General features: G+C 38.4%; 1 protein-coding gene across 25 annotated transcripts in view; it reads left to right on the forward strand.

The window, feature by feature from the left end:
* slo (calcium-activated potassium channel slo) overlaps positions 1–24,881 on the forward strand; it is a 305,693-nt gene that overhangs the window by 155,131 nt on the left and 125,681 nt on the right. For all 25 annotated transcript variants that reach the window (XM_071595986.1, XM_071595985.1, XM_071595984.1 and 22 more), the window contains one exon: positions 24,266–24,327. In XM_071595986.1, coding sequence (XP_071452087.1) covers positions 24,266–24,327 — 62 coding nt within the window. The remainder of the gene's footprint in view (positions 1–24,265; positions 24,328–24,881) is intronic.

Below are 24,881 nucleotides of genomic sequence, written 5' to 3' on the forward strand. Positions count from 1 at the left end.
GCCTCGGGGTATCCAGTACCCTTTTTTTGTCTGTATAGCACCTCTTCCTGTTTTGATACTAATTTGTCCTAAATATAATTTCCAAAATCGACGCGATTTCCCAAGGAATGTTTCCGCCGGAAGATGGTTATTTTAAAGCTACATTTCATTAAGAGACTGGGGCCATAGAATTATTGAGTCTATCTAAAGCAAAAATATGTATGTAGATCGCATCGCAGTTCGAAATTCGATACTATCGCTAACCCAAAAGCATGCATTGTGAAATTTTGATTGGAAATTAATTACTTTAAAGTACCGGCGAAGGTGGTTTTCAGTATATTGACAATAACGCTTTTACAAACAAAGTTGATTTAGCCAAGACAGCACTTCAGGGATTTAATGTATGAATACATATGCATGGTGTGTATCCAGTTTCCACTTGAGAACGAGGCTTTCCAAAGATCGCTAAAGAGCAACCATTGAAAAAAATGAAATTAAAGGACTTATGCTAAAAATAATCGCCTAAGTCATACTCGATAGCTATATAGCAAAATTTAGTGAATTAAAATAAAAAATTGAGATAAGCAGATGAATTTAGTTAGAAAATAATGGTGCTTTGGTTTGATGATAATGTTTTTAAGTATTTTATTGAATGTTTTGTGGATGTTTCCCTAGATAGAATAGGTATTTCCCATTTAATGCGCTACAAGCTGTTTTTCAGCACATTCACTGGGCAATTTGCATCCAAAACCAAGGCCGTCGCAAACAACCTTCTGCAGAGAGCGTCATGACGAGACGTCTTGTGTACCTAGTTTTGGTTATCTGGTAAGAGGAAACCCAACAGCCAAACTACCCGGTGGCAATCAAGTATGTAAATTATCTAAGTACAACTTAGCCCGCATGCATAGAGAACACGTCCGCACACCTTTGAATAAAATGTTTCTTAGGCTACAAGCTGTATGAGTACCTTGAGTGTAATATATTCTTACCCAAAGTTCCGTAGATACATCCACGAGCAAGTTTTTTCTCGAAATATTTACTCCTATTCGTGGGGTAGTTCCACTTTCATCGCAGTGTTTGACATAGGCGTGATATGCATCCTATTAAAAGCAACTCTTTACGAAGTTTTTAAGTTCGAGAATAAGCAGCACTTAGAAGCATTGCGGGAAATTCACTCGTCACAAATGCATGGAGGTAACTCGTATCTCAGTAACGTGCGTGAAACGCTCTAGTCACGAATTTCGTAGAGGAAATGGTCCACGGAAACAGGTAGCTAGTTACAAACCCAAATGATTAGAGCTATGCTAATAACGGCACAGACCTCTTTCCAAGTAATACTAAGACAGGGTCTACATTACGAAACAGTATATCTTGGGGTTCACACTGGGGAAACTTTCAGTTTACTTGATATGAAATTCGATTAAGTACAAGTTTATCGAAAAAACAGCTTTAATTATCGACCATTTAAATGTCCCGTGTAGCATTCTTCATAAATTCTTCCCCATTCGTCCTTAAGATTTCCTACGTTTACTTTTGATTTTCATTATGGTTTTTAGCAACCATTCACGCCCAAATATGATTCATATCTTCATTATTCATCGATTTTTCTATTTTTCAATCAAAATTGTCATTTTCACCGTTCTCTTCGACAATTTTGGCAATTTTTTACTCTTAAACGATATCTTCACTGAATTCCTTATTTCTTCTAATGCTTATACCAATTTAATAATTTTCTCAATGTGTTTACTTCAGTATATAAAATTTCCCTCACCTTCCGCTCACCATATATTCACTGTTATAAATATAGCCTATTCCGTCATTATCTAAAACATTATTCAGTTTATTGTCTGGGAACAAATGACATTTAGCGGGAAAATCTTATTCTAAACACCCTTTTCTTTTTTAAATCTTTCTGCAAAGAGCACATAATGCTTGCGTTGAAACTATATTGTACTTCTTTACGGAAATATATCCATTTCCTTGGACGGAAAAACTTCATAGCACGTATGTGTATTACTCGAAATGTATGCAACTTGCTTTCTTTGCTCTCAAACTAAGGTTTTCTAATGTATGCCGTATGATTTCAATATGGTGGAGCTCGGGAGAAACGTGCCGAAGGACCAGTTAATTTTTAATCTCCTAGTTCAGCATCTCTGACCAAAGGGGTAGTGCGCTTAAAATTGTAATGGCCCCTAGAAGGCTACGTCGCTCATTCCTGACGCTCTTTAGGGTTAACGGTAACGAATGGAAACTGCTTAGCATTGCCACGTTTCAGCGGACAAAGCGTTTCTTTGTTTAGCTGTGGAAGCCCCTACTTAAGGGTCCACGTGCCCCTAGCTTGGATAATTCCGCACGTTCCCATAACCTATATCTGCAGCCTCTCTCCGAATAATATTGCCGTTAAATTGTCCCAGCCCGAACCTCTAATCTAATCCTCTAAAATATACATTTTTTCAATCTATTTCGTTCGTATTATCAATGTTCGTAATCCCTACCAGCCTGGTGAAACTTTGTCACCAGCCACATTGAAATCACGTTAATTAGGCAAATAAATAAAACCCAAAAGGCCGCAAACTCAAAATCCCGCCTCGTTTATGGACGTCTTGTCAAAATGTAATTGTTGGCAAGGGACTCTGTTGAGTGTGAATGACCTCAGCCATAGAAAAGCTTAAACCCAAGGTAATACACTTTTGCTGGTACTAAATAAAGACATAATGACAATGCTGCGCTATAAATAATGACACAGTTTAGACGACGGTTGTCAAAACTTAAGTGAGTAGAAGCTACGACGTGCGCATCACGGACGTGTTCAGATGACCCGGCGGCAAAGGCGCGAAAACATAGAATAAATTACTCGCCAGCACTTGAGCTAAATATTTCTCCTGTAATATCTTGGTATTGATTCCTGATATTTCTTAACTTCCCAATTTCAGTCCTAAGAATGAATATTCTTTTCTTCGCCTAACCGGAATCATTTTTCTCTGCGTTAACTTAATAATGTGACGTGTGCACTTACAAATATTCCATTTATCAACATTTGTCGACTACAGTTCGAATATTATTGCAAATATAGCAACATTGCCTTAGGAATTAAAATATTCTTGGGGTTGATTGTTGGAAATATAAGCATTATTATTAAATGGAGATCAACTTGTTTTATGAATACCTAAAAACATTTCTCACACTAAAACTCTTCCAATGGGGAGTCAACTTTCCCAGTTGAGTTGAGTAGACATTAAACTATGTGTGCTCGATAGCATCACTGAGGCTTCCACGCCAATAAATATAAGTGACTTGTGCACGATCCAGTGGAAGTGAAACTCTGCATGAAGGGAGACTCGGTCTAATTATTAAGGAAGTGGTTATGAGTGAACGATTTTCATCCGCAGACCACGTCCCATTCGCCCACCATTCGCCATGGTGAACGGCAAAATCCACGCTCCCTTTAGACATCTTTCCCGCTCATCTCTCCTACACTTGGAGCCACCTCCCCCCGCCCCCTCTCAAATCAAAGCCTTTTCGAGTGATGGTTGAGGGAAGATGGGCTTAAGATGGTAGGAGCGGGTGGTGCCCCTTTCCAGAAAGCAAAGCCAATTGTGAAGTGACCCCCTTGCCCTCCGCTCCCCCCCCCCCCGCACATCACACTGCACGCTCCCCTGCCACAGCCCTCCCTCTCACATCTTCTCCTTCTCGCGGCATTTTGTTTACGCGAGATTTCAAAGAGGGAGGGAGAGGGTGGTGATGCCACGGGAGGCGGGAGGGGGTGAGTGCCTTCGTCGGCTGCTCGCGAGAGCGTCGACGACTGGCGGGCGCCATCTGGCCGGGGGTAGGCTCCCCTTGAAGTCCCCTCCTCTCCCCTCCTCCCTCTTTTTCCACGCACTCTCCTCCCCTCCCCTTTCCCGCCCATCCCCTCCTCCCGAATCCTCGTCGACTGCTCGTCTTCCGGGCCGTGTTTACTGCTGAGGGAAAGCGAGGGAGGTTTTTTCGAGGATTACGAGGAATTTTCCGGAAAAAAAATGCGCAGAAATCGAGAATTTGACAAAAAATACGTGCGTGATGACTGTGTTTTTGTTTTGTCAATTCCTTTTTAATTTTCGTGGTCTTCGGGCGGTCTTCGTAGTGGTAATACGTTTTTCTGAGCTTCCAATTGCTTTTATTTGAATTGGCTTCAGGGTAATAATCCCTTCGCATAATCATTAGACATAGGAGGATATAAGTTCATGGGATGGAGAACAAATCCAAAATCCTGAATTTGTGTTAATGTGGCACTAATTGCAGTATTCCCCTACAGTAACTGGAAATTCTAATGGATTAATTTACGAATTAGTTACCCAGCAAGAGTAATTAGTAACACCGCGCGTCGAATTGATTGGCACGTTCAAAAACTAATGCCCACGAATGTAGTTTGAGGATCGCTAACCTCCTTAAATGGCGTTCATTTTATTTGAGAAGCTATTGAAATACAGAAGCAATAATGAACTTAAGCTCGTTTATCCTCTCTGGAACGCTTGGTGAATTTATACATTTTATTCATTATATCAAAGTTTCTTTGTGTCCTTAATAGCGCGGAAAAATAATCAAAACTCCCTTACAAAGAGTTAAATGTTATCTGAAAGCTGTGTTGTTTATTTAGAAATGAAAAAAACAACATCTCGAGTGAAAATACGGAAAATTAATTCAGATTTCACATCTGGAAATAAAATATAACATACATTTTGTTGAATTCAAAATGAAATCCGTGACCAAAAAGCGGACTTTTAGGATCACGCATGTGCGGGAAAAATAATGCTAACGAAAGAATTATACATTTCAGGTTACTTGGTCTGTCAACGCGTGATTAGTTCATTAATTGTCGAGATCAAACGCCCAGAATAACATTTAAAACATAAATTTGGTGAAATATGTTAATATTTTCTGTAGATTAATAGCTCTGTAGTAGAATATGTATATTTTTCTCCCTAAGAGTGCAATTTTAATCTGCGAAAGTTTTGGAGGTGTATAGGGAATATAGGAATATGGCTCTTCATTAGGGGAAGAAAAGCATAAGATTTTTCAGCCTCGGGGTCGTGACCTCATTTGAGGTCAGAGTTTTGTAATCCCATTTTGTCTTTTCACACGGAGTCGCAAGCAGTTCGTGGATGTTTTGCATGTGAAAAGATTTGGGAAGCCTCGTTGCAGCGTCTTAAGTCCAAGCCATTCTCAAAGGCTTAAGTTGGCTGTTTATGGCCGCTTCCTCAAGTCTGGCGCCGGTTTCCGAGAGCGAAACCTGTGGCTGAATATATTTTCACACTCTCAGAAGTAGTCATAAGTCAAACTGTGTTTTAAGTATTTGGAATAGTTTTTAACACAAGTTTTTAAGTCCCGTTTTCCGTTTGGAGCCCCGCTCTTGCTGTGAAAATAGGTCCCGTTCCACTCTGTCAAAAGAAACCGACATTTACATAATTTTGGTTTTCCACTAAGCATCGGCTACTTGAATTCTTTTTAATCCTTCCATTTTAAGTGTCACATTATTTGCTTATGTCCTTTTATCAATTTTCAAAGCTAGCCGGGAATAAAAATGTGCCAAAACGATTATAAATTCAATAGATTACTATTGAAATAGGATTTAATTTTGTCGAAACCCATTTAAGTTCTCCATGATTAAATGTTTTGTTCGGCACCAGGTTAATATCTAAATGTTCGCAATAGCAAAAAATGGAATGAAAAAAAATGCATCTGGACATTCATCAATGCAATTAAACCCATCTATTTATATGACGCATCAGTATTCTTTGGCTACCGCTATGCTTCTATTTTAGATTGAGATCACGTAGACGTCAGCTTCTTTTGTTAGGTTCATATTTGCTAGCATCGTTCTCTAATTTTCTGTAACCAAGTAGTTCAAACCGTAGAGGGCTCTGATCAACTTTCCCAGATATGTATTTCAATGCAAGATTTCTCGGTCTATAGAAAAATAATTACTTAATTAGCATTTTCAGTAATCGAAAGTGTACTCATTGAAACATTCCCGATAATCATAATGAGAGGCGTCTTATATCTTTGTTTCTTCGCTCAATTTGAGATAGTGGTGTGATTTGGTAGAGGTAGTATTTTTAGCGTGCGAAGTGGAGGTGGAAAGAAACGGCGTGAGCATTAGCCTACTCCTAAAAGCCGTCAAGGGCTCTGCATTAAACATCCTCTCATCCGAAGGAGAGAGAACGGCACTCGGAAGTGATTTCCACGCGGCGTTCAAGTGTGGATAGGATAAACCCTTCATTCATCCACATCGTCAGTTTTCGAACTCGGGACGTCTGTGGGATGAGTCATCGGTCTCCATGCAGCTCACCGACGTTTCTTTACCCAAAGTATGAAGGAACTGTGAATACTTGGATCTGTCTTATTTATATCTTAGACAAAATAGAAGTGTGTTAAATAGGATATAGGCTCATGAGGGAAAACGGTCATAGAAGCCAGCTAAAACCAGTCCTTCATCTACTTAATTTCGTTCCTCCATTCCTATTTATTTTGATGTGCCCAGTAGGTGGGCATTAAGATTAAGATTCCCAGTTCTAAATTTGAAAAAAACGGATCGACACGTGTAATTTTGTGTTAATGGTGGCTGCTTCTGCCGCATCTAAAATATTTGCGCCTGAGCTGAACTTTTTCAATCATGGCGAGAGGCCTCATTTTCCCCGACTGGGATTGGTCAGTCATCGGGGTATCTGCTCTACCTCTCCATTATTCCTCCTTCATCTCCGCTGTGCTTTTTTCCGCCAATTCCCACCCATTCCCCACCTTACGTCCAACTGCCCTTCTCACCCCAACCTAGGAAACTATCTCCGCATGTTTCAACTTTTTTCATTCTCTCCACTGAATGAGAGAGAGAGAGAGAGAGAGACAGAGAGAACCAAATGATCCAAATATTTTCTCACGAATAAAATTGCGCGCTCCCGAATAAAGTTGAACATTTCCTCCCTCCCTCGGTCTCCCAAATCTCTTATCCTATACTCTTTTTTATCCTATTTTCTCTCACTCCGATCCCTTTTGCTTTCGTTATTGTTTGCCCCAGTTTACGATATGTTGCTTATGAGAGAGGTTTACCCTATTTTATTTTTATTTTTCGACCACAAAACCATGGCGCCGAGAACGGGAGAGTGGAGAGAGCTGCGGTAAGAGGGTGGGAAGAGGAAGCTTTCTATCTCTTTTCCAGGCACAGAGCGTATGGGCCATACATCTCTTCATCTGAAAATAAACGCCGTCGCATTTCGTTTGAAATGCAGCGTGGTAACCAACGTATTGAAAATCGCCGGCTTAAAATTGAACTACAGGTATAAAGCGTCCATACAAGCGGATTGAAGGGATGGAATTAAAAATAATTGGGCCTCAATGGCGTGAAAGCCGATGCTTTATTCGCTAATTTATGCGTCAGTCGGTAGGGTGCTTAAAAGTCCAATTTGATGAGTGGTGGCCTCTAAGTAGATTGCTACATGTTTTTAACAAGCTCGAAAGAAATGTGTGAGCCCTTACCGCATTATCGGGAAAGAAATTTAAGGTATACATTTTTAATAAGTAACCTCATCAATGTAACATATTGCCCTCAGCACCTGAAGGCATCCACTATGTTCCAGATGTAAAGCCATATCAATACCATCGAGAATAAGTCTCCACTTGGTAGACCGATTCGGCTGAGGATATTCCGTTATGGCTTGAGTTCAAACGAATCACTTCCTTTAAATATCATAAGACGTCAGTTCTTGCACCGTCAATATTTTTTGCTAAAATTAGATTGCTGAGAAAAGTGAGTATTCCCCTCTCTTCCCGAGGTTTTTGATTTGTTCTCTTCTCTTCGGGAAGGTTTTCTTTTTCATTACTCATTTTGATCTACTGTGAGGGAGGGTGTTCAAATATGGTGCGTCTTAAACAAGCTGAAATATTAATCAGTTGATTCTCACACGATTTACACAGATAATACGTTGACTCAAGTGACTGTTATTTCTTTTCGCTGTGTATATATATATATATATATATATATATATATATATATATATATATATATATATATATAGGTTAATGCGGCATTAGGGAGAAGGAGGTGTGGCTATTACTTATATTATATATATATATGTATATATATACATATAAAAGTAATAGCCACGCCTCCTTCTCCCTAATGCCAAATATCATGTGAAATATTCACGGGTTAATGTTTTTTTTTTCAAGTATTTCTCATGAGATATGAATATGCCGAATTAAAAACTTAAAACTGCTCTGAAAAATGCATCCCATTGTTATTAAAACCCGATTTCTAAACTATCTGAAACCATCGCTCATACCAAGGGGGAAAATGGTAAATAGGATATGCTACAAGATCTTATTTCTCAATCATTCTCAAAGATTAATAGTTAATTTTTGATTGGCGTAGTAACTATTTGTAACTTATTTATGACAAATAGCCAAAGGGCGCTCGAGAATTTGAAAGATCCAACGGTCAAACGGAACTGAAAGAACTCACTCGCTGGATTGAATCGTTTCATTATTCAGCGTTGATATTTAAAAATTATGCTTTTTCAGAGTAGTCTGGTCAAATATTAGTATCTATTTGGAATGTATTTCAAACTGCTCCTTCAATGGGGGAATTTAAGCTTGAGTCTATCTTGCTCTAATTAATTTCTAACATATCTTCATGGTAGTCAACATAAGAAAATATGTCAATGGTTTAAACCCTGTTGTACTTATAATGCTTTCGAGTGTCACTTTGCGGAATATTTGAATAAAAGATAATGCTTATTGTATTTCACTCAATAATTTATTTTTGCCAACTAACACTTGGACTACTCAGTAGTTCTAACGCTGAAATAACCATTTTATTCCATGGTGTTTAGCACAGTCATTTTCAATTCTCACGTATAATTTTACACTTCAATATGAAAATAATCTTGTTCTTGAGACCCGGTGCGGGAATTTTAAATTTTGAGTGTAACGTTAAAATTAGTCTCTGTAAATAAATTGCACTTTTTGCGTGTAATAATAGTAAAGGTTTTCAAACAGAGAATGTCAGTTATTGTGTTTTACAACTACGTGGCTATGACAGATATGATTCGGATAAAACAACAAGTCAGTAAAAATAGATCAGCAAGTTAGGCTGGTTCGCCCTGTATTTGCATTATCATAATTGGTACTGATTGAAAATATGCCACGTTCTAGGAATTTTCGTATATTGTTAATGAATTTTCCCCTGAATATCTTTTATTTGCTCGTTATTTTCATGAAATAAACATGATGATGGAAAGTGTTACTTACCTAGTCATGTCATTACTCAATGAAATACCAACTTTCGATTCCTTAATTTCGAAGAAAGTATGCCCGCTTTTTTCCTTAAACTTCGCGAACTTACATTTTCAATGTCTGTGAACGAAAAACATGACATTAACGAAGAAAACTGAACTTATCAACTTCGGCAGGGCTTTCATTTTTTCACTATTTTACGCATGTTTCAACATGTGAATAAGGACATGAATGTTATTCTAATTCTACCTCAGAAATCCAGATAAAACTGCTGCCAAATGTGTAGTAAACTACGTCGTATTGCGAAAAATTTCAACCCTTGAATTTACGGCCGCATAAGAACATCTCTATTTATAGACCTCCTAATCGCTAAGGAAATATATTCTACGAAATAAATGGATTTTCCGCTCGTTCTCTGCCTTACGGTGCATCGGATATGGAAGGGTATCCATTGAATTCTGCTCCGCAGATTTGTCCATATCTCATCTATCGTAATTTTTAGGAGATAATAAATGTGAATGCTATATCAGTTTAAATCCAATCCAAAACTGCGTGCTATATCTTGTCTCTCCTATTTTCTCCTCTCTTCACACACGATAACGGGCGAGCACTTAATGTGTCGGCATCCGTCCGTTCGAGTATTGGAAGAGCCCTTGCACCTCCGTCCGCATTCTCCTTATCTACACTCCCCTCCCCTCCCGCTTCCATCTCGGGCTCCTCCCCGAAACTAAGCTCCTGGCGATCCCACTTTTATTTAAGCCCTCGCCACGTCATCGCTCGCTCCCCTCCGTTCCCTCCCTTCTCGACCTCTCCCCTCGCGGTCCCTTTCCACGCTAATTTCCCACATCTTCGCCGCGCATTCATCTCCCTTCCCGAACCTCCCATCCCTCCCACCAGCTCTCTCCCTCCCTACCCCTGCCCGGCCCCGTTCAACCTCCCCGCCTCCCCACATGCCTCTCCCCATCGCAGGCTGTCGCCCCGTTTATTCTTCTCCCACCCCTGGCCACATTCCTCCTCCATCTCGAGCCCGCTGAAACTTTCACTCTTTCTACCTTGCCCCTGACATTTTGTCAAAATTTCGCGGCATTGTTGTCTTTGTTGGGGCGTAGTTATGAACCTCCCCATCTTTGGCAGTGGCACGTGATTGAGTTATAGTTGGTCCAAAGACTGGGGTCACATTTACCCACTTTGTTCACTTGACGATCGCAAAGTCCTGCGTTATCTTCAAGGGGGTGGGTTGGGAATCTAACTCGTGGCTTCGGTTCAATTTTATTACCAAGTTCACCGGTGGGTCCAGAATCACGACCTCATCGACGAAGAGGGAGGAAATTATTTACGATAAATGAAAATAGTTTGATACTGGGGCAATGTAATTGCATAAAAATTCCTTCATTCCCGAAGAAGTTACCACATATTTCATTGGAGTATTGTCTCATTATTCATAATAAAAACTCGTAAAAAATTGCCATAGCTTCCTAAAGTCATTTCTCAAGACTGGAGTATTTCAAAGTTTTCCCTCTGCTCGCCTTCTTAGCTCTATTTACTGCCTTTCCACTCAAATTCAACTCTCATTGGCTTGAAAAGGGATTCCATTAGGAAAATAACTATTTCTTACCGTTATACTTGAAATTAGTGTCATGGCTACTCTACATCCAAAACCAGGGATATCCCGGTATATATAATAAAAGGTCTGTCATGGAAGTTTTCGTTCAATAAGTATCGAACTAAATCGCATATTTTTGTTTCATTTCCAATAAAACTAAGTCTACTCCTCAGAAAGGACCATTAAGTAAATAATGAATCATTGGTGATTGATCGTATTAGAAGCCCTGCTTAGTCTCCTAATGATCACTTATATTAAGACGGCACAAAACGGGTTCAAATCCCGGCGGTGTTGAATATTTTTCAGAGGTATCTCGATCCCTACTTGAGGTGCTTTGTGGAGGGCACTTTGAGTGAGTACGCCGTCCGTCGGATGGGACGTTAAACTGCGGACCCCTTGGCGCCTTTCGTAAAGAGTAGGCTAATGCCGACGCCGGGTTTCTCTCCACCCTTCATCCTTTCCTGTCCATCTCCTATGGCGCAAATGACCTTAGCTGTCGGTCGCCTCCCCTCAAAACTACTACTACGGCACAAAATATACGAAAACGTTTATGCTTAATCGAGTCCATTGAGTCTTGCGGAAATCGGCCCGGATTGAGATCAAAGAGACCATAGCCTTACTCATTCTATATAGTATTCTCGTTCCCTTTCACCCTTACTCTCCCTTTCAATTTCTTGTCATTCTTATTTTCTTGGTTCATTTTTAATTTCACTATTGCGCCATGCTTACTGGACTATGTTGATCAAAACTTAAAGGTAAGCCGATGATTCTTCTTTATTTTTTCCGTGGTTTAGTGTATTTTAATTAACTCTCTCATTCAAGTTATATAGGCTGTTTTTCCCAAAATTTATTCTATTTCCTTTCATTTAATAAATACGACGCAGGGAATTGTACAGGATTTGTATAGCATTTGAGATAATATAGCGAACAGAACTTCCAGAAAAATTTTCCATAGTGTATTTTGTAACAACAAATTTATAAAACTGCAGGTCTACTAGATCATAGAGACATTAATTCTATAAAACACGACCTCTTGGTCTAGGAGTATAGGAATGGATAAATCAAGGAAAAACATGTATTAGACAAATATACCCTTACGATGCTTCGCACTCGAATTAATTCACATTCAATTTACCCGCAGGTAAACGCGCTGGCATCTTGCGGAAAAGTTTTAACTTTCAATCGCTATCTACCAAGGAAATGAATAAAATATAGTCTCAGGATGCCAAGAGTTAGAAATCTAGTCGTAGATACTTCCCATCATATTCTACGATTATGTGGACCCGTGCGGTTAAATTTATCTTCTATTCGCTTCTTAAATAGGTAATTTTATCAAGAAGACCTTTTAATCTAGTTTACGGGGGTGCAAATTATAATTTCCAGAAAACTTCTACTTTTCGAAATTTGTCATTCAGGTGCTCCCTTTCTCTTCTTTTGTAGACTTGCTTTTATTTTTTCAGAACATATGAAAAAATAGAGTTTTTGGGCAGAAATAAAATCTTGTGGAACCACAAAAATTGTTCTGTTTAATTCATTACGATATACTTCCATTCTACAGTGTAATCCTGCTTTCGAACCTATTGATTTTCATTTTGAAAAAGTTAGTATCCAATTTCCAACATCAATCAATTGAAAACAAGGTAAGATATAAATTAGTCTATGTTTCAAAGAAAGAATAAAATCATTTATCACCTCTTTCAGTTAATATTGTCAGTGACTAAATTGGCAATGAAATACAAAATTGATTATATATCCTCACAAGATTCTGAAGTCTCGTGACTATCTGATGATGTTATCACCATTTAGCGAGGCGGAACAATAGAATAATGAAATTATATAGTGTGGTGATATCGATCTTTACGTTGCGGTGCTTTTCTGCAAGATTTGGGTTTATCTATTATTCGCAAATCTATCTTGATTGTAGCAGAGTTTCGAAGAAGTTCCTCCCTCCGTCATGTCTCCGCTCGAAGTTCTATTTCTAGCTTGGACGAATAGGCCCAGGCATTAACTACACCCAAAGTATTTTTAGCGCAGAAAATCGCCAACATAAAATTATCATAATAATGTGCGCGATTTGACTCGATTTAGTCCCCGTGATTATAAAACTCAGCACGATAAAATGTTCTTGTAACGGTAATGTGCTTATTTGCGTCTTGTTTGCCCCCTGACTATTTACTCAATCACGTGGAATAAGGCGGTCTTCATTTCCCAGGATGACTATTAACTCAAACCTAACTCGCAATCTACTCTTAAATCCCTTCAATGTGCATGCGGTATCAATTTGAGACGATGGTGAAATAATCGATGCTTTATATGTAAACCAGTGGTCGATGTAACATTGGCAATTCATTTGAGAGGAATCATGAGCCTCGCCCGTTTCCATGTCATCGTAACTGCCACAGTGTAATCTCAGTTTTAACATATAAGTTGACGCTAACGTGTAGGAACATCACATGGAAGTATTTGGGTCGGGTACTAGGGCATGTCGTGCATTTTGATCGAACGCCCGTGTCATTCCCATTGGCCACATGGCGAATTGGATTTTTTTTACGTGCGTCCGAAACGATGTGGGATTATCCCTCCGTTATGAGGTGATAAAGATCCATGAGCCGGCACTCTTATATCATTCACCGATCCCCCCTCTCCCCCTCCCCGGTTCTTCATTCCCATTTGAGATTTCACTGAATTTCACCGCCGCCGCCGCCTACACTACCGTTTCCCCATTCTCCCCTCACCCATCTCCATTCTTCCATTCTTATTTTAGCTTTGATCGAAGGCTCCCCTACCCTAGCCGTATTCGCTTCCACAGCCCTTCCAATCCATCCTCCTCCCCCATCCACCATCCGCACGACCACAACCCCTCCTACCCCCGTCATCCCCTTTCCCCGCAACCAACCCGACCCCTCCCTCCCGTCCCTCCTCATTTCCAACCCCACACCTCTCTCTCGTCCCTTTGGCCACACGCCTCCCTCCTCCCCATCTCCTCCCCGCATCCTCCCGACCCCCGCTATCTCTTTGAGGGGGTAGCCCCGTCCTCCAGCGCCACTTTTCCCAGCCCGTTCTTCAACGGCCGTATTTTCATCCATTCCCTCTCTCCCGCCCCCCTTATCTCTTCCCTCGTCCCCCTCCCGTCTCTCTCTCTCTCTCCATCTTCCCACCATTTTCCATTACGAGTCACTCCATTCTCCCCTCCCCTTCTTTTGCTCTCTTTCTCCCTCCAACCCCCTTTTTTCGGTCTCCCTCTGTCTTAGGTGGTACGTCATCACATCGCCACGGTCGTATAATGAAACTTAAAGAGTATGTGCGCGTAGAATGGACGGTGGGTTTCCTTTGTCTTGGCACAGCTCTCGAATGTAAATTATTCCCTCCACGTGCATTCTGATGGCACCTCCCCACGATTGAGCGCTGAAAAATAAGTGCAGAGGATATTTTGAATTTTTTAAGTATCGGGAACATCCGAATCTCGTCGGAAAAACGGCCATCGCTGTCTGTCTGCAAGTATTTTGCATTCAAAAAGAATAATTAACGCCAAAATGTTTTCTTTTAAATGATACCGGCGCAGCATACGATGTAACTAGTATGTTTTACAGGTTTCTCTCTTGCTTGCTTGAGAGCTTGAGCTTGATGAAGTGAATGTACGCTTTCCGCTTTCAGCGGTGATGAATACCGTGTTTAAATGCATCCTTGCATTTCGGTTACACCACTCTGCGGTCATCAGTTGTCCAATAATTTATGTATTCCGCGCATGTATGCAAGATACATGCACCGTCGTACTAAGTCCTAGCATCGCCATTAATATCTCATTTAGGGACGAGGACATTCAAAATTCGAGGAATGCCTTGTGGGCAAGAATGCATGTTGAAATGCTGCATTATCCTTTCACTTGCATCTTACTGTACCCCTCCCTATACCATTCCTTACCCTAGAGAATGAAATTCATTCGTTTGTTTAATTCATTTCATTTATTTCCCCTCGCCTGGTTTTACTGTCTCCCAATTTTCCACATTCTCATTTCCCATTAGGCGTGCAAAACGCCCCATTTCCTTCCTATTTCCTTGTTCCATCCGAAAACCCTAGGAACACTTACTAGCCTCCCCCTGTTCCCCAAATCATTCCCCTACTTCTCCCTTCAAGGGAACCTCACGCGGCAGTGGCGACGTCGTCGTCTCGTCTTGTTTCCCCTTCCAAAACTCACCCTCAACCTCCAACTCTCCATTCCGATTCCTCCACCTTCGTTTTGCTCGCTCCTCTAATCATAACGATGGAAGTCTTCCTCCCGATACCTTGATACACCAATCCTCGTTTCCCACGCACGCATTTGAATTTGCTTCCAGGGTGTTTTGAAAAAATAAGAACTGTTGAGTCAAAAGAAACTATGGATTCATTGTTGGCGTTTTTAAATTTCTTTTCATCTTCCTCCTACAAAAACGGACACATCAAAGTGTATCGAGACAAGGAAAGCTTTAGATCACAACCAGCAGATGGACGGAAAGGTGAAATTTATGTGGAGCCTATGCTTGGCAGGCATTCTTACTACTTGTTTTAATCGAAAAAAATGGCTTTAAAATTTCGTACAAAAAATTGAGACATTGTGGCCAGACTTGTTTATATATTAATTCATTGATGCCTCGATTAATTTATACCTAAATCTAGCGATGTACAAATTAATTTAGACTTATTATACCTTTTATGTCAGGATAAAAAAGTAAAAAACTTAGAAGTAACAAAATTAGAGTTCAATCAGCGAAACATAATAGACAAAAATCGTTTTACCTTACCTAAGGTCAAATGAATGATTTTCTGTCTCATGAAAATATTCTGTGGAATAAAGACAATTTCGTTAATCACATTAGTAAATAGGCAAATGCTTGTATTAGCTTCCGAAGAATATGAATTGAACATGTTGATAGTTTCAGTAGTTGATATTTTACAAGAGCATACATTGTTTCTAAGGTCTTCCTGCGCGGTAATAGTATCAATAAAACGATTGTTTTTATAAATTACTTTTAAACCGTGAAAGTATATTTGTTGGCAGTATTATTGTAAGAGTATCATCTTAGTAATAATGACAAAATTTTAATACAGCTCGCATAAAACTAATGAAAAGTGTATTAATGTCCCGGGTGCCTCAAATATATTCCTAAATAGTTCGGAATCGACTATTCGAGGCTCTAGGGATATTTTTTTCCTAAGCAGATTAAGGGACTTGCTAAGTCTAAGGGTGTTCAATATAGTGTAAGCCGTAATTGCATGCTACTGTGCCAATGTTAATTTCTTTATGAGCAGCGATTCAACTGCCTCCTTAGGGATTTTCCGAAATAAAAACTTGGTGGAAATTTTGAACATTTTGAATGGTAAATACTGCCACCATATTACATTATCTGGTTCATTGTTATACCTTTCTGGGCAGTTTTTGGTGACCTATAAGAGGTTAGCTGGGAATAAATCCTCCGTGTCTCCTCCTTTGAATTGCTGTATATATCCAAGTCCTCCGTTTTACTTCCCCTCTATTGTCTCCCCACTCCTCTTTTTAGGATCTAAAAAAGTTTATCTAAGAGGAGAAGAGACTCAGAGTACTCGAATAAAGCCAACTCTTTAATACTCGCTTGTCTTTTCTCCGGAGAGACTCGATCAATCGCCGCGTTGATCCATTCCCTGTATAAACTAGCTCGTGAATATCGACGGATTAGGCAAACACGCCCGCTGGCATCTCGTGGATTTGCTCAGGCATTTGCTTACAAAGACGAAATTGAAAGGAGGATTCTCCAAGTTTTCCCATTTTTTCCACATCTCTCCTGCAGGAGGACATGGATCAATAGAAGAAACTAAGAAAGAGCTTCAGGGAAATCATTTGGCTGTATAAAGTAAAGGGAAAGAAATCGCGTGTACAAGAATTCCATGTTTACGATGAAACGTGTGAAATTGAATGGCAGCATCTCGGCACCAAGACTTGAAAGTTAGTTTGAAGAGTTATTTGATTTTATCTAATGATTTCTCTGATATGTTTTGGATGAATACTTCAATAAAACAGATTATACGCCGCTTGCACGAATGCACCATATGGAATCAGGAAGATGAGCCCTTTAAATATTTACTATATGCCATAAAAAGTAATACTAAAGTATGTTTTCACAATTCCACTGGGAAAAGTAAGCAAGATAAATTACGGGAGCTATTTTTTGACCAAAATATATCTACGTACATAATGCTCATTCGGTAAGTCGATTCTGCCCAAAACCTTTCCCTTAATATTTCGTTGCGTCGTATTTTTTTTCTTTACTGGACCTAGTAGTATTAATGGCCTTAAGACAGGAAGGTCTCTATCCGAACGATTTCCTCAGTAAAACACCATTTTTAAGAAAATTTAGGATCTTTTTATTGTTAACCCAAAGTTTCGGTCATGCTGTATAAGGTGCTGAATAGTGAATACAATCTAGTGAAACATTTATACAACCAATTTTTAATTGATAAAAATATTTTATGGTAATGTATTTTAATTCTATATTTAGACGACGTAATTATAATCCAGTTACCAAACCGCCTAGAATAACGTTCATGGAGGAATAACTACAATTATATGAGTGTACACAGAGAAAAAAAACAATTTTTTTGCATTACAGGGAGTGAGATTACCTTTCGAGTATAAATAACGAAATATTTTTATATTATGTCCACTTTTTTACGAGTTTATTTCCATTTACGAGTTTTTAGTCTCCTTTTTGTCACTGTCATCTATTATAGTGTCATAAAATCATGCACTTTCAGTCGAAGTTAGGAATGGAAAATATTTTATAGCTAACATAAAATATGCATTACAAGTACTCAGATTCAGCTAAGCAAAAACATTCCGGAAGCGAGGGGATGTATCTAAAAACACAGTGAAATTAACGACCGTCGCTCGTGAATGTGCTCGTACTTATATCGATTCATGTGCAAGTTAAACGTTTTATGTCGCTTATTTTTAACAAAAATTATTTTTTTACTCAGTATCTCTTTATCTGAACATAAATATTCTTGAATTCATAATTTTATACTAATTATATTAATTTAATACAAATGGATGATATTTCGTAGCTTCATATGTATCGTTGTCCTCATTGAAGTCACCGTCGAATTAAGATTTTTTTCAAATTGCTGCAATTAAGATTACTCTCAAGGTTTCGGCGTTTAGCTAAAAATGAGCATTGAATGAGAATCAACTAGAAAGATCAAATTATAAGAATAATTTGGTCCAAGGTTTGAATCTAAGCCGGTGCCTTACATTTACTGCGCTCACATGGGAAAGCATCCCGTTGCCGTACAGGCTCTTATAAACAGACAACATAAAAATGTTTTATGACGTATAAAGATGCTTAATGACTCGTAAATATCAGAGAGTCATACACAAGATATTTAATGTGATCAGTTTTTCTTTTTCTGGATAAAATAATCTATTTATAAACCAATATGAGGCTATATTTTCAATTGAAGTCAATCGTGATGTACTAGTTAGTCTAGCAGTTACATGTGAGATGTAATTATGCGAGAAAAATTCTGCTAAAATAATATCTGCAAAGTAATATATTCCCTCAATCCGTCCATCAATTATCGGGAGGAAAAAATTTTCACATTCCTGAAAGCCACCACGGACGGATATTGTAGACTTTCCATGGTCTTCTGGCTAAAACATTTTAAGAGAGGTTCTCTCAATATGCGTCTAAAAACAAACTCGTTCGGAAAGAGAATGGGTGACAAGTTCGACGAAAATGAGTAATAAAATGATAGCGCATCACGCAGACACAGGCTTTCCTCTTTTTGTAGACGTACCTGGCACATTTGGTAGTCTGCAGGAATTTACGGAAAAAAACACCGCCCTGAATGGATTTAGCTTTGAGAAAACCACCGTTAAAGAAATTGAGCGTAAAAGCACAAATATGAAAATAGATGACTCAGAGAAATTAAGTGAATGATTCCTAAACATAAGGAAAAATGTATTATTCTGTGGTACTTCGATCAGACTTTGTTGCACGGCAAACATTGAGACTTTGCAACCTAGGACTAAATTTTAATAATTGGATTTGGATATGGAAGTTTGTTCTAAATGTGAGAGATAACTTACGCGTTGGTGATTGGTGATATTTTTTTTATATGAACGAATGAATGTTATTCTTTTGTCATAATGATTGTAAATAATGTATTCCACAAATATAACATCCCTCCATTCATCTCCCATTTCCATGTCACTAACGCCCTTGTTACGCCTGCGTAGTAAAAATTTGACTGCGGATTTTGTTGAATCTGTAGTCCGCCAACCACATGTAAATGTTTTGTAATTGGATGATACCTAGATGCATTGCGATTGTTGCCGCAATTTGGTGTTTTGGTGTGGCGGCGGATGGTCTCCCTCTGTCCATGGAAACCTTTAACCAACCTTCCGAACAGAAGAAAGTAGTGGATCTACCAAATCTGACCCAGTTTTAGGTCGTTGGATAGGAAACATTATTGAGATGCCATACCCGGAAATTATCGCAAATATGTTTAAATCAACGGGTATTACCAAATGGAATGTGTTAGGAATTAAAGAGAAACAATCTTAAATTTCCAATTTTGTTTTATATTAAAGTGAATTCCTCGCGATACTTCATAGAATTGATTTCTACTTAGTAATTACTTTACATGGCTTTTTCCCATGCCTTCTAAATACATATATTGTCTTGCTAAGAAGCACACTAACATAATATTCAAAGACTTCCTTTTTAATGATACAATCCTTAATTTTTACTTCTTTCATTCCAAAATTATACTTCTAAGAAGCATAAAACTATTTAAGGCTATTTGAGGCTTCAGTCTAAAATATTTGGTCACCTCTGACCTTAAATTCTCAACTTTTGTTTAGTTTCTCATAACAAAATGGATTTTCACCTTCCTGATGTTCTACGTTCAAGTTCCTTTCTTCCTTTTGGTAAAAATTTTGCATGACGGTTTCTTGGACTAAATGGAATTATTCATTACACTATGAAAAATATCCCTGCTTTTTAAATTTGTTATTACCTTTATTAAACACAGGCATCTTAACTGGCATCTTCAGTCAGTGGGAATGTACGTATGTAAAGCAATTTGATTGTGTATGACTGAAAATACGACAGATATAATCGATTTTTTTTGTATTCTTGAAATCAAAGGATAATGAAGCAATTTTTCTCATCATGTCAGTATTGATGGATAATATTAAATCGTTTCACATATTTAGATAATAATTAGTAACCACAGTGCGACATATATATTGTGCTTAAATTACATTAAAAATGTGTGCAAAAAGTATTTACCAATTATTCATCGCATATTTTCATTTACTGCCAATGTTGAGATGAGCAAAAGAGTATTTAGATGCGGGAAAGATTTTGTTCGAAATTGTGTGTGGAGCGAACGAGTAACGACGAAGGTGTTGGTTGCGCCTCGCAAGATACCAAACGGAAAACATTTATACTCTTAGGTTGCATACTTTTACGGCGTAACTCTTTATCAGTGTACACAGGCTGTGGTGCTGGAACAAGCGAACTGCTTTGAAAAAGAACTTAAAAAACGATAAAATAATAATATAGGATGAACGAAAACATCGTCCGTTTGATAAATTTTATTTTTATCTCTTTAGGAGTTTTAAATTTGTTGAATTCGACACAAATATTTCATCAACTCTTAAAATTATTTATTGGTTATAAAAAAATATTTTTCTACATAGTAGAGGGCATGAAGACGTTACGAATTTTAAAATTACGCTATTTGCAAATAGGATTAGCAAATGGTTCGGGGCTGTCCTCATACTGCCTTTGTCCACACATGTTCACAATACATATGTCCCTCGACCATTTTCTTGCCGCCGACACCATTATCCTACGCAATGTGGCGATACGTTCCCGGTGGATCTGCAGCCGGGACGCGAGTCTCTCACTCTCCTTGTTCCAGCTGCCGAGAGGGCAAACCATTAGGGTGTCCCCGTGGCCCGTAGGAGAATCAGGATATAATCCTTTTTCCGCTTCCACACGCCTACTATCCCAGGATTTGGTGACGGCTTTTATCACCTTTTCCTGATTCATTTCAACCGCCAAACTCCTCCTGTAGGCTTCCCCAGTCGCCCGGCGGGTCAGTCCGCAACCTCTGTTTCGGGAGATCGAGGGAAAGCTTTCCTAATTTTTTGAAATGTCGTCTTTCATTTAAGAAAACTATTTTAATTGCCACTTAAGTGAATATTTCGGTGTCAATCACCTCTGAATGCTATAAATTTGCCCCTGAATATGTAAAAGAATTTTGCGATATATGAAATAGGCTGCTATGGGCGTTGAAATTCTAAAATCCAATCATTTTCTGACAAAATGGATGTAAGAAAAAGTTGCATTCTCATTTTCCACAATGTCCGCGCGATTTAATAACTTCCAAGAACGGTTGAATAGGAGTCTCCTTTGTCCACTGGAAAAAAGAGACTGGTCCTTGGCCGAGGCGCCCAGGGTTCGTTGTCACACGACTTTTAGCTTTCTTTGGACTCTCGCCCCACGAATAAACATTTTTTTGCATCCATAACGCCATTACCGCCAGTCTCACTCGATTTACGATGGATTCCGATGTTTTTTAAACCACTCAAGTGGAGGAAACGGATTATTACATGCTGTTTAACGATGCCATTTTAAGTATAGACATCGCATCTCCCTCTAATGACAGTCATACAAGCCATGGGTGCCTTACAAGGCATTTATATATGCCTTATATTTATAAATAGTCCCCGCGTATTGCAAGCTCAATCACATCTTTACATCGACTCAATTTCCGGAGAGCCAAATGCATTGACCTTTGAACCTGAACAAATATCGTGCTCTACCTCAATATCTCTCTTCCATACATCCTCTCTGATTTTTCCTTTATGTCTTTACTCAAAATATTTTTTACCAAAATCTCTTCTTTTTTATATTTTAATGTGGTTTACCTGATTTTTTCCGGTATTCGTTCTAATGCACATTTTTTATCAAACATTCTGTTCACACGGGTGAAATATTCCATTCGCCAAGTGATCTCCTCCTTCGATATCTTTCTAGCCTAGGGGTGGCATTGTGAAAAATTTGACATTGCATTTATTATTTCAAACACCAGTAGAATAGTGAGAACTCATATACTGTACTTAAGGCTGTTGCATATAGAAATATCAAATATGTTCCCTATGAAACGCCTACTATTACTGCGCATTCATCTATTATACCCCTGATGTATGGATCTTTTATCTCACTCCTTCTATCTGTTAGCTTTTACTTATGGAGACATTTCTGTGCGGTAACATTGAATTTTTAATTTGAACCTTGTTCTTATTAAATAGAATGAGTGTATATTATTGGAAGTATATGCTAATAAATCTAGTCGCAATAAAATAGAAACCTAATATTAAAATAAATGTACTGCGGAGTATAAACGTCTACCTTTTAGTGGGGTATTAGTATTAGCAGATTTTAGAAAGAAGAAATACAAAGTATTAGTCGATGAGATACATGATGTTAATTACTCTTTTGTTTTCACCATTTATATATTCAGGAAATTTTACAAGAAAGAGAGAAAGACGGAATTGATGACAGTGAGGTTATTTAGAAAAATGTAGTAAAAACTCTTATGTGACAAAGTTTTGCGCAGTGTGGAAATTTGATCGTTGAGGCAGAGGATCGGTGTTGACTCGAATATTTTGAGATGTGAGTGTGTAGAAGAATTGAAGAAATAAAATGAACGGAATGGACAACAAACAAAGAAGTACAGGGCATGATGAGGTAGGAGAGAGGGTTGCTGGGAGAAATGTTTTCAGTGCATTTTGATTGGCGATGGAATGTTAACAACTGTGGTAGGTCGTTAGACGTTAGGCATTTGGAAAAAGAAAAGAGGACAAGATAGCAGCACTCCACGCATCGCCAACGTATGTTATTAGGGTTATTAGAGAGGTATCAAATATTCGAATGACATTACTACTAGCAAGAAATTATTAATTTTAAAAACATTCCATTTCATAGGAATAATAGCAAAAACCTGCGAAAACATATACTTATTAAGTAAACAATATTTGAATAGTTTTCAGCTGTTTTATGGTGCCACATTAAAATAAATTACACATTTCATAATAGTTAGGTTCTTCCCATGCATACATAGTTCGAAAATAATAGATAATATCCAAAGAGAATATGTATGTAAAGACGGAATCTAAGGGACAGCCTCAAGTATGATGATTAGTAACCTAAAATCCTCAGGGGCCTGAAGCAGTTTTAAGAACACCTAGGGAAAATTAGCAAAGTTCATTCTACTCCAAAGTTTCTTAAATCTGTTTAGTTTTATCGAGTGAGTATCAATTCTTTCTTTAAATGCGCGATGGTTTTAATTAATAATATCCATTTCTTAGGATAAATATTTTTGGGAATACCGGCCAGATCTAGGTGAAATCAATATGTTGCATTAAGCACGTTATTAGTTGAGTCACTCCACGTGAGCGAATCAAATACTAAGATTTAATCACTATAGAACTTATTCGTGGTGATATTTTCCAGGCATGTCTAACTTACGATCTCACTTCGTTCTGGTCAAATGAAATACTTTATGGGGAAAAATATAGGAATTACATTTCTTTTAAAAGGAAGAAATTTAGCTAACTACAATCAAGAGCTAGGGTATACTCGCTGGTAAAATGAGACAATTTCCTATATCATTTCTAGATTTACAGATCGATACATTAGCATTTATCCATGCCTAAACTCTGCTTCTGCTTACGTTGCGTGACTAATTACAGCAAAAACAGTCATATCCTGATTCTACTCAGCCAAAAATGGAAATGACTATAGCCAAAGGTCAAATATGACATTCGTTTGCAACGCGCGGTAATAGGAATGCCAAATACAATGTATTGTATTTGGTACTTGTACAATGCTTTCCCGTAATGTCGTTTTTTCTTGTTTCTTCCTGTTATTTATATACGACATTTGTGTGATTTATATAACATTATTTTTAGTTAGGTCATGATTGCACAAAAGTTGTACAGCAAAGTTTTTTGCAGTAAAACTTGCAGTTTGTTTAATCTGCGATTTTTTGCATGATCCGCACCCTTCAATCTGCTGTTTCTGATCCACTCAGTAATGGGAACAATCGAGAAGTGTCTGCTACAATTGTGTTTCGTATCTACAACTTCGAACAACTTTATGCTCAATACTTCACTAGTCTTTAGTAAACTTTTTAGACCTGTATTCTGCCTTAGGTACCTTTAAGGTGCTTTCCCCACCGACACACCCTCGACGCATTTGACGTACGTATTGGTATTTTTGTTCGCATCTCTCATCCGTCTTCTGCACCTTTATCGTGCAAATGATCTTGTTTTGAAGTGCTATCAAGCCCTGACTCATGCTTGTGTTTTTGTTCTCCTTCTCCCCGCAGGTGGTACTCGTATTCATCCTGAGCATCGCGTCGCTCATCATCTACTTCATCGATGCATCCAGGTAAGTTCGCAGTAAGCGTGGGAGGGCGGGTGGGAGCCTGGGCGCCACTTTAGGTAGGGTTTGGGAATTAGGGGGCGGTGCTTTTTTGCGCGGGATGGGTGGGAGGGCGCTGGGAATTGGAGGGGCATGAGGGAGTTTAAGGGAAATACGACTAGTCACTGCTTATCTAGTAGGACATCAGGAGCTGTGTGAATATATTTGGCGTCGCTGTATAGTGACGTGATGCTATTTGACACTTAGTTAATTAAATAGATTGAAGTGGGTGTTTTGGTTTTTTTAGTAAATTCATTATGGTAGTGAAAGAGTCGTTCATTTTTTCACATTCCCTCATAATGGGATAGTAGTGTTGATTAATCTAGTTAAAAGAGTACCTATACACGTTTCCTTAAGAGATTGATTTATTTTTAGTCCTTAGAAATTTTCATTGGATATAAACAACATGGCATGGAATGTTGATATTATTTAATTTTTAATACGCTTATATTAATTTTTAACCATATGCTCATAATATATTTTTTGTATGCATAACAGCTTATAATTAATTAAACGTAAAA

Source organism: Hetaerina americana, unplaced genomic scaffold (genome assembly GCF_022747635.1).
Source record: "Hetaerina americana unplaced genomic scaffold, ioHetAmer1.1.p SCAF_72, whole genome shotgun sequence".
Classification (NCBI taxonomy): Eukaryota; Metazoa; Arthropoda; class Insecta; order Odonata; family Calopterygidae; genus Hetaerina; species Hetaerina americana.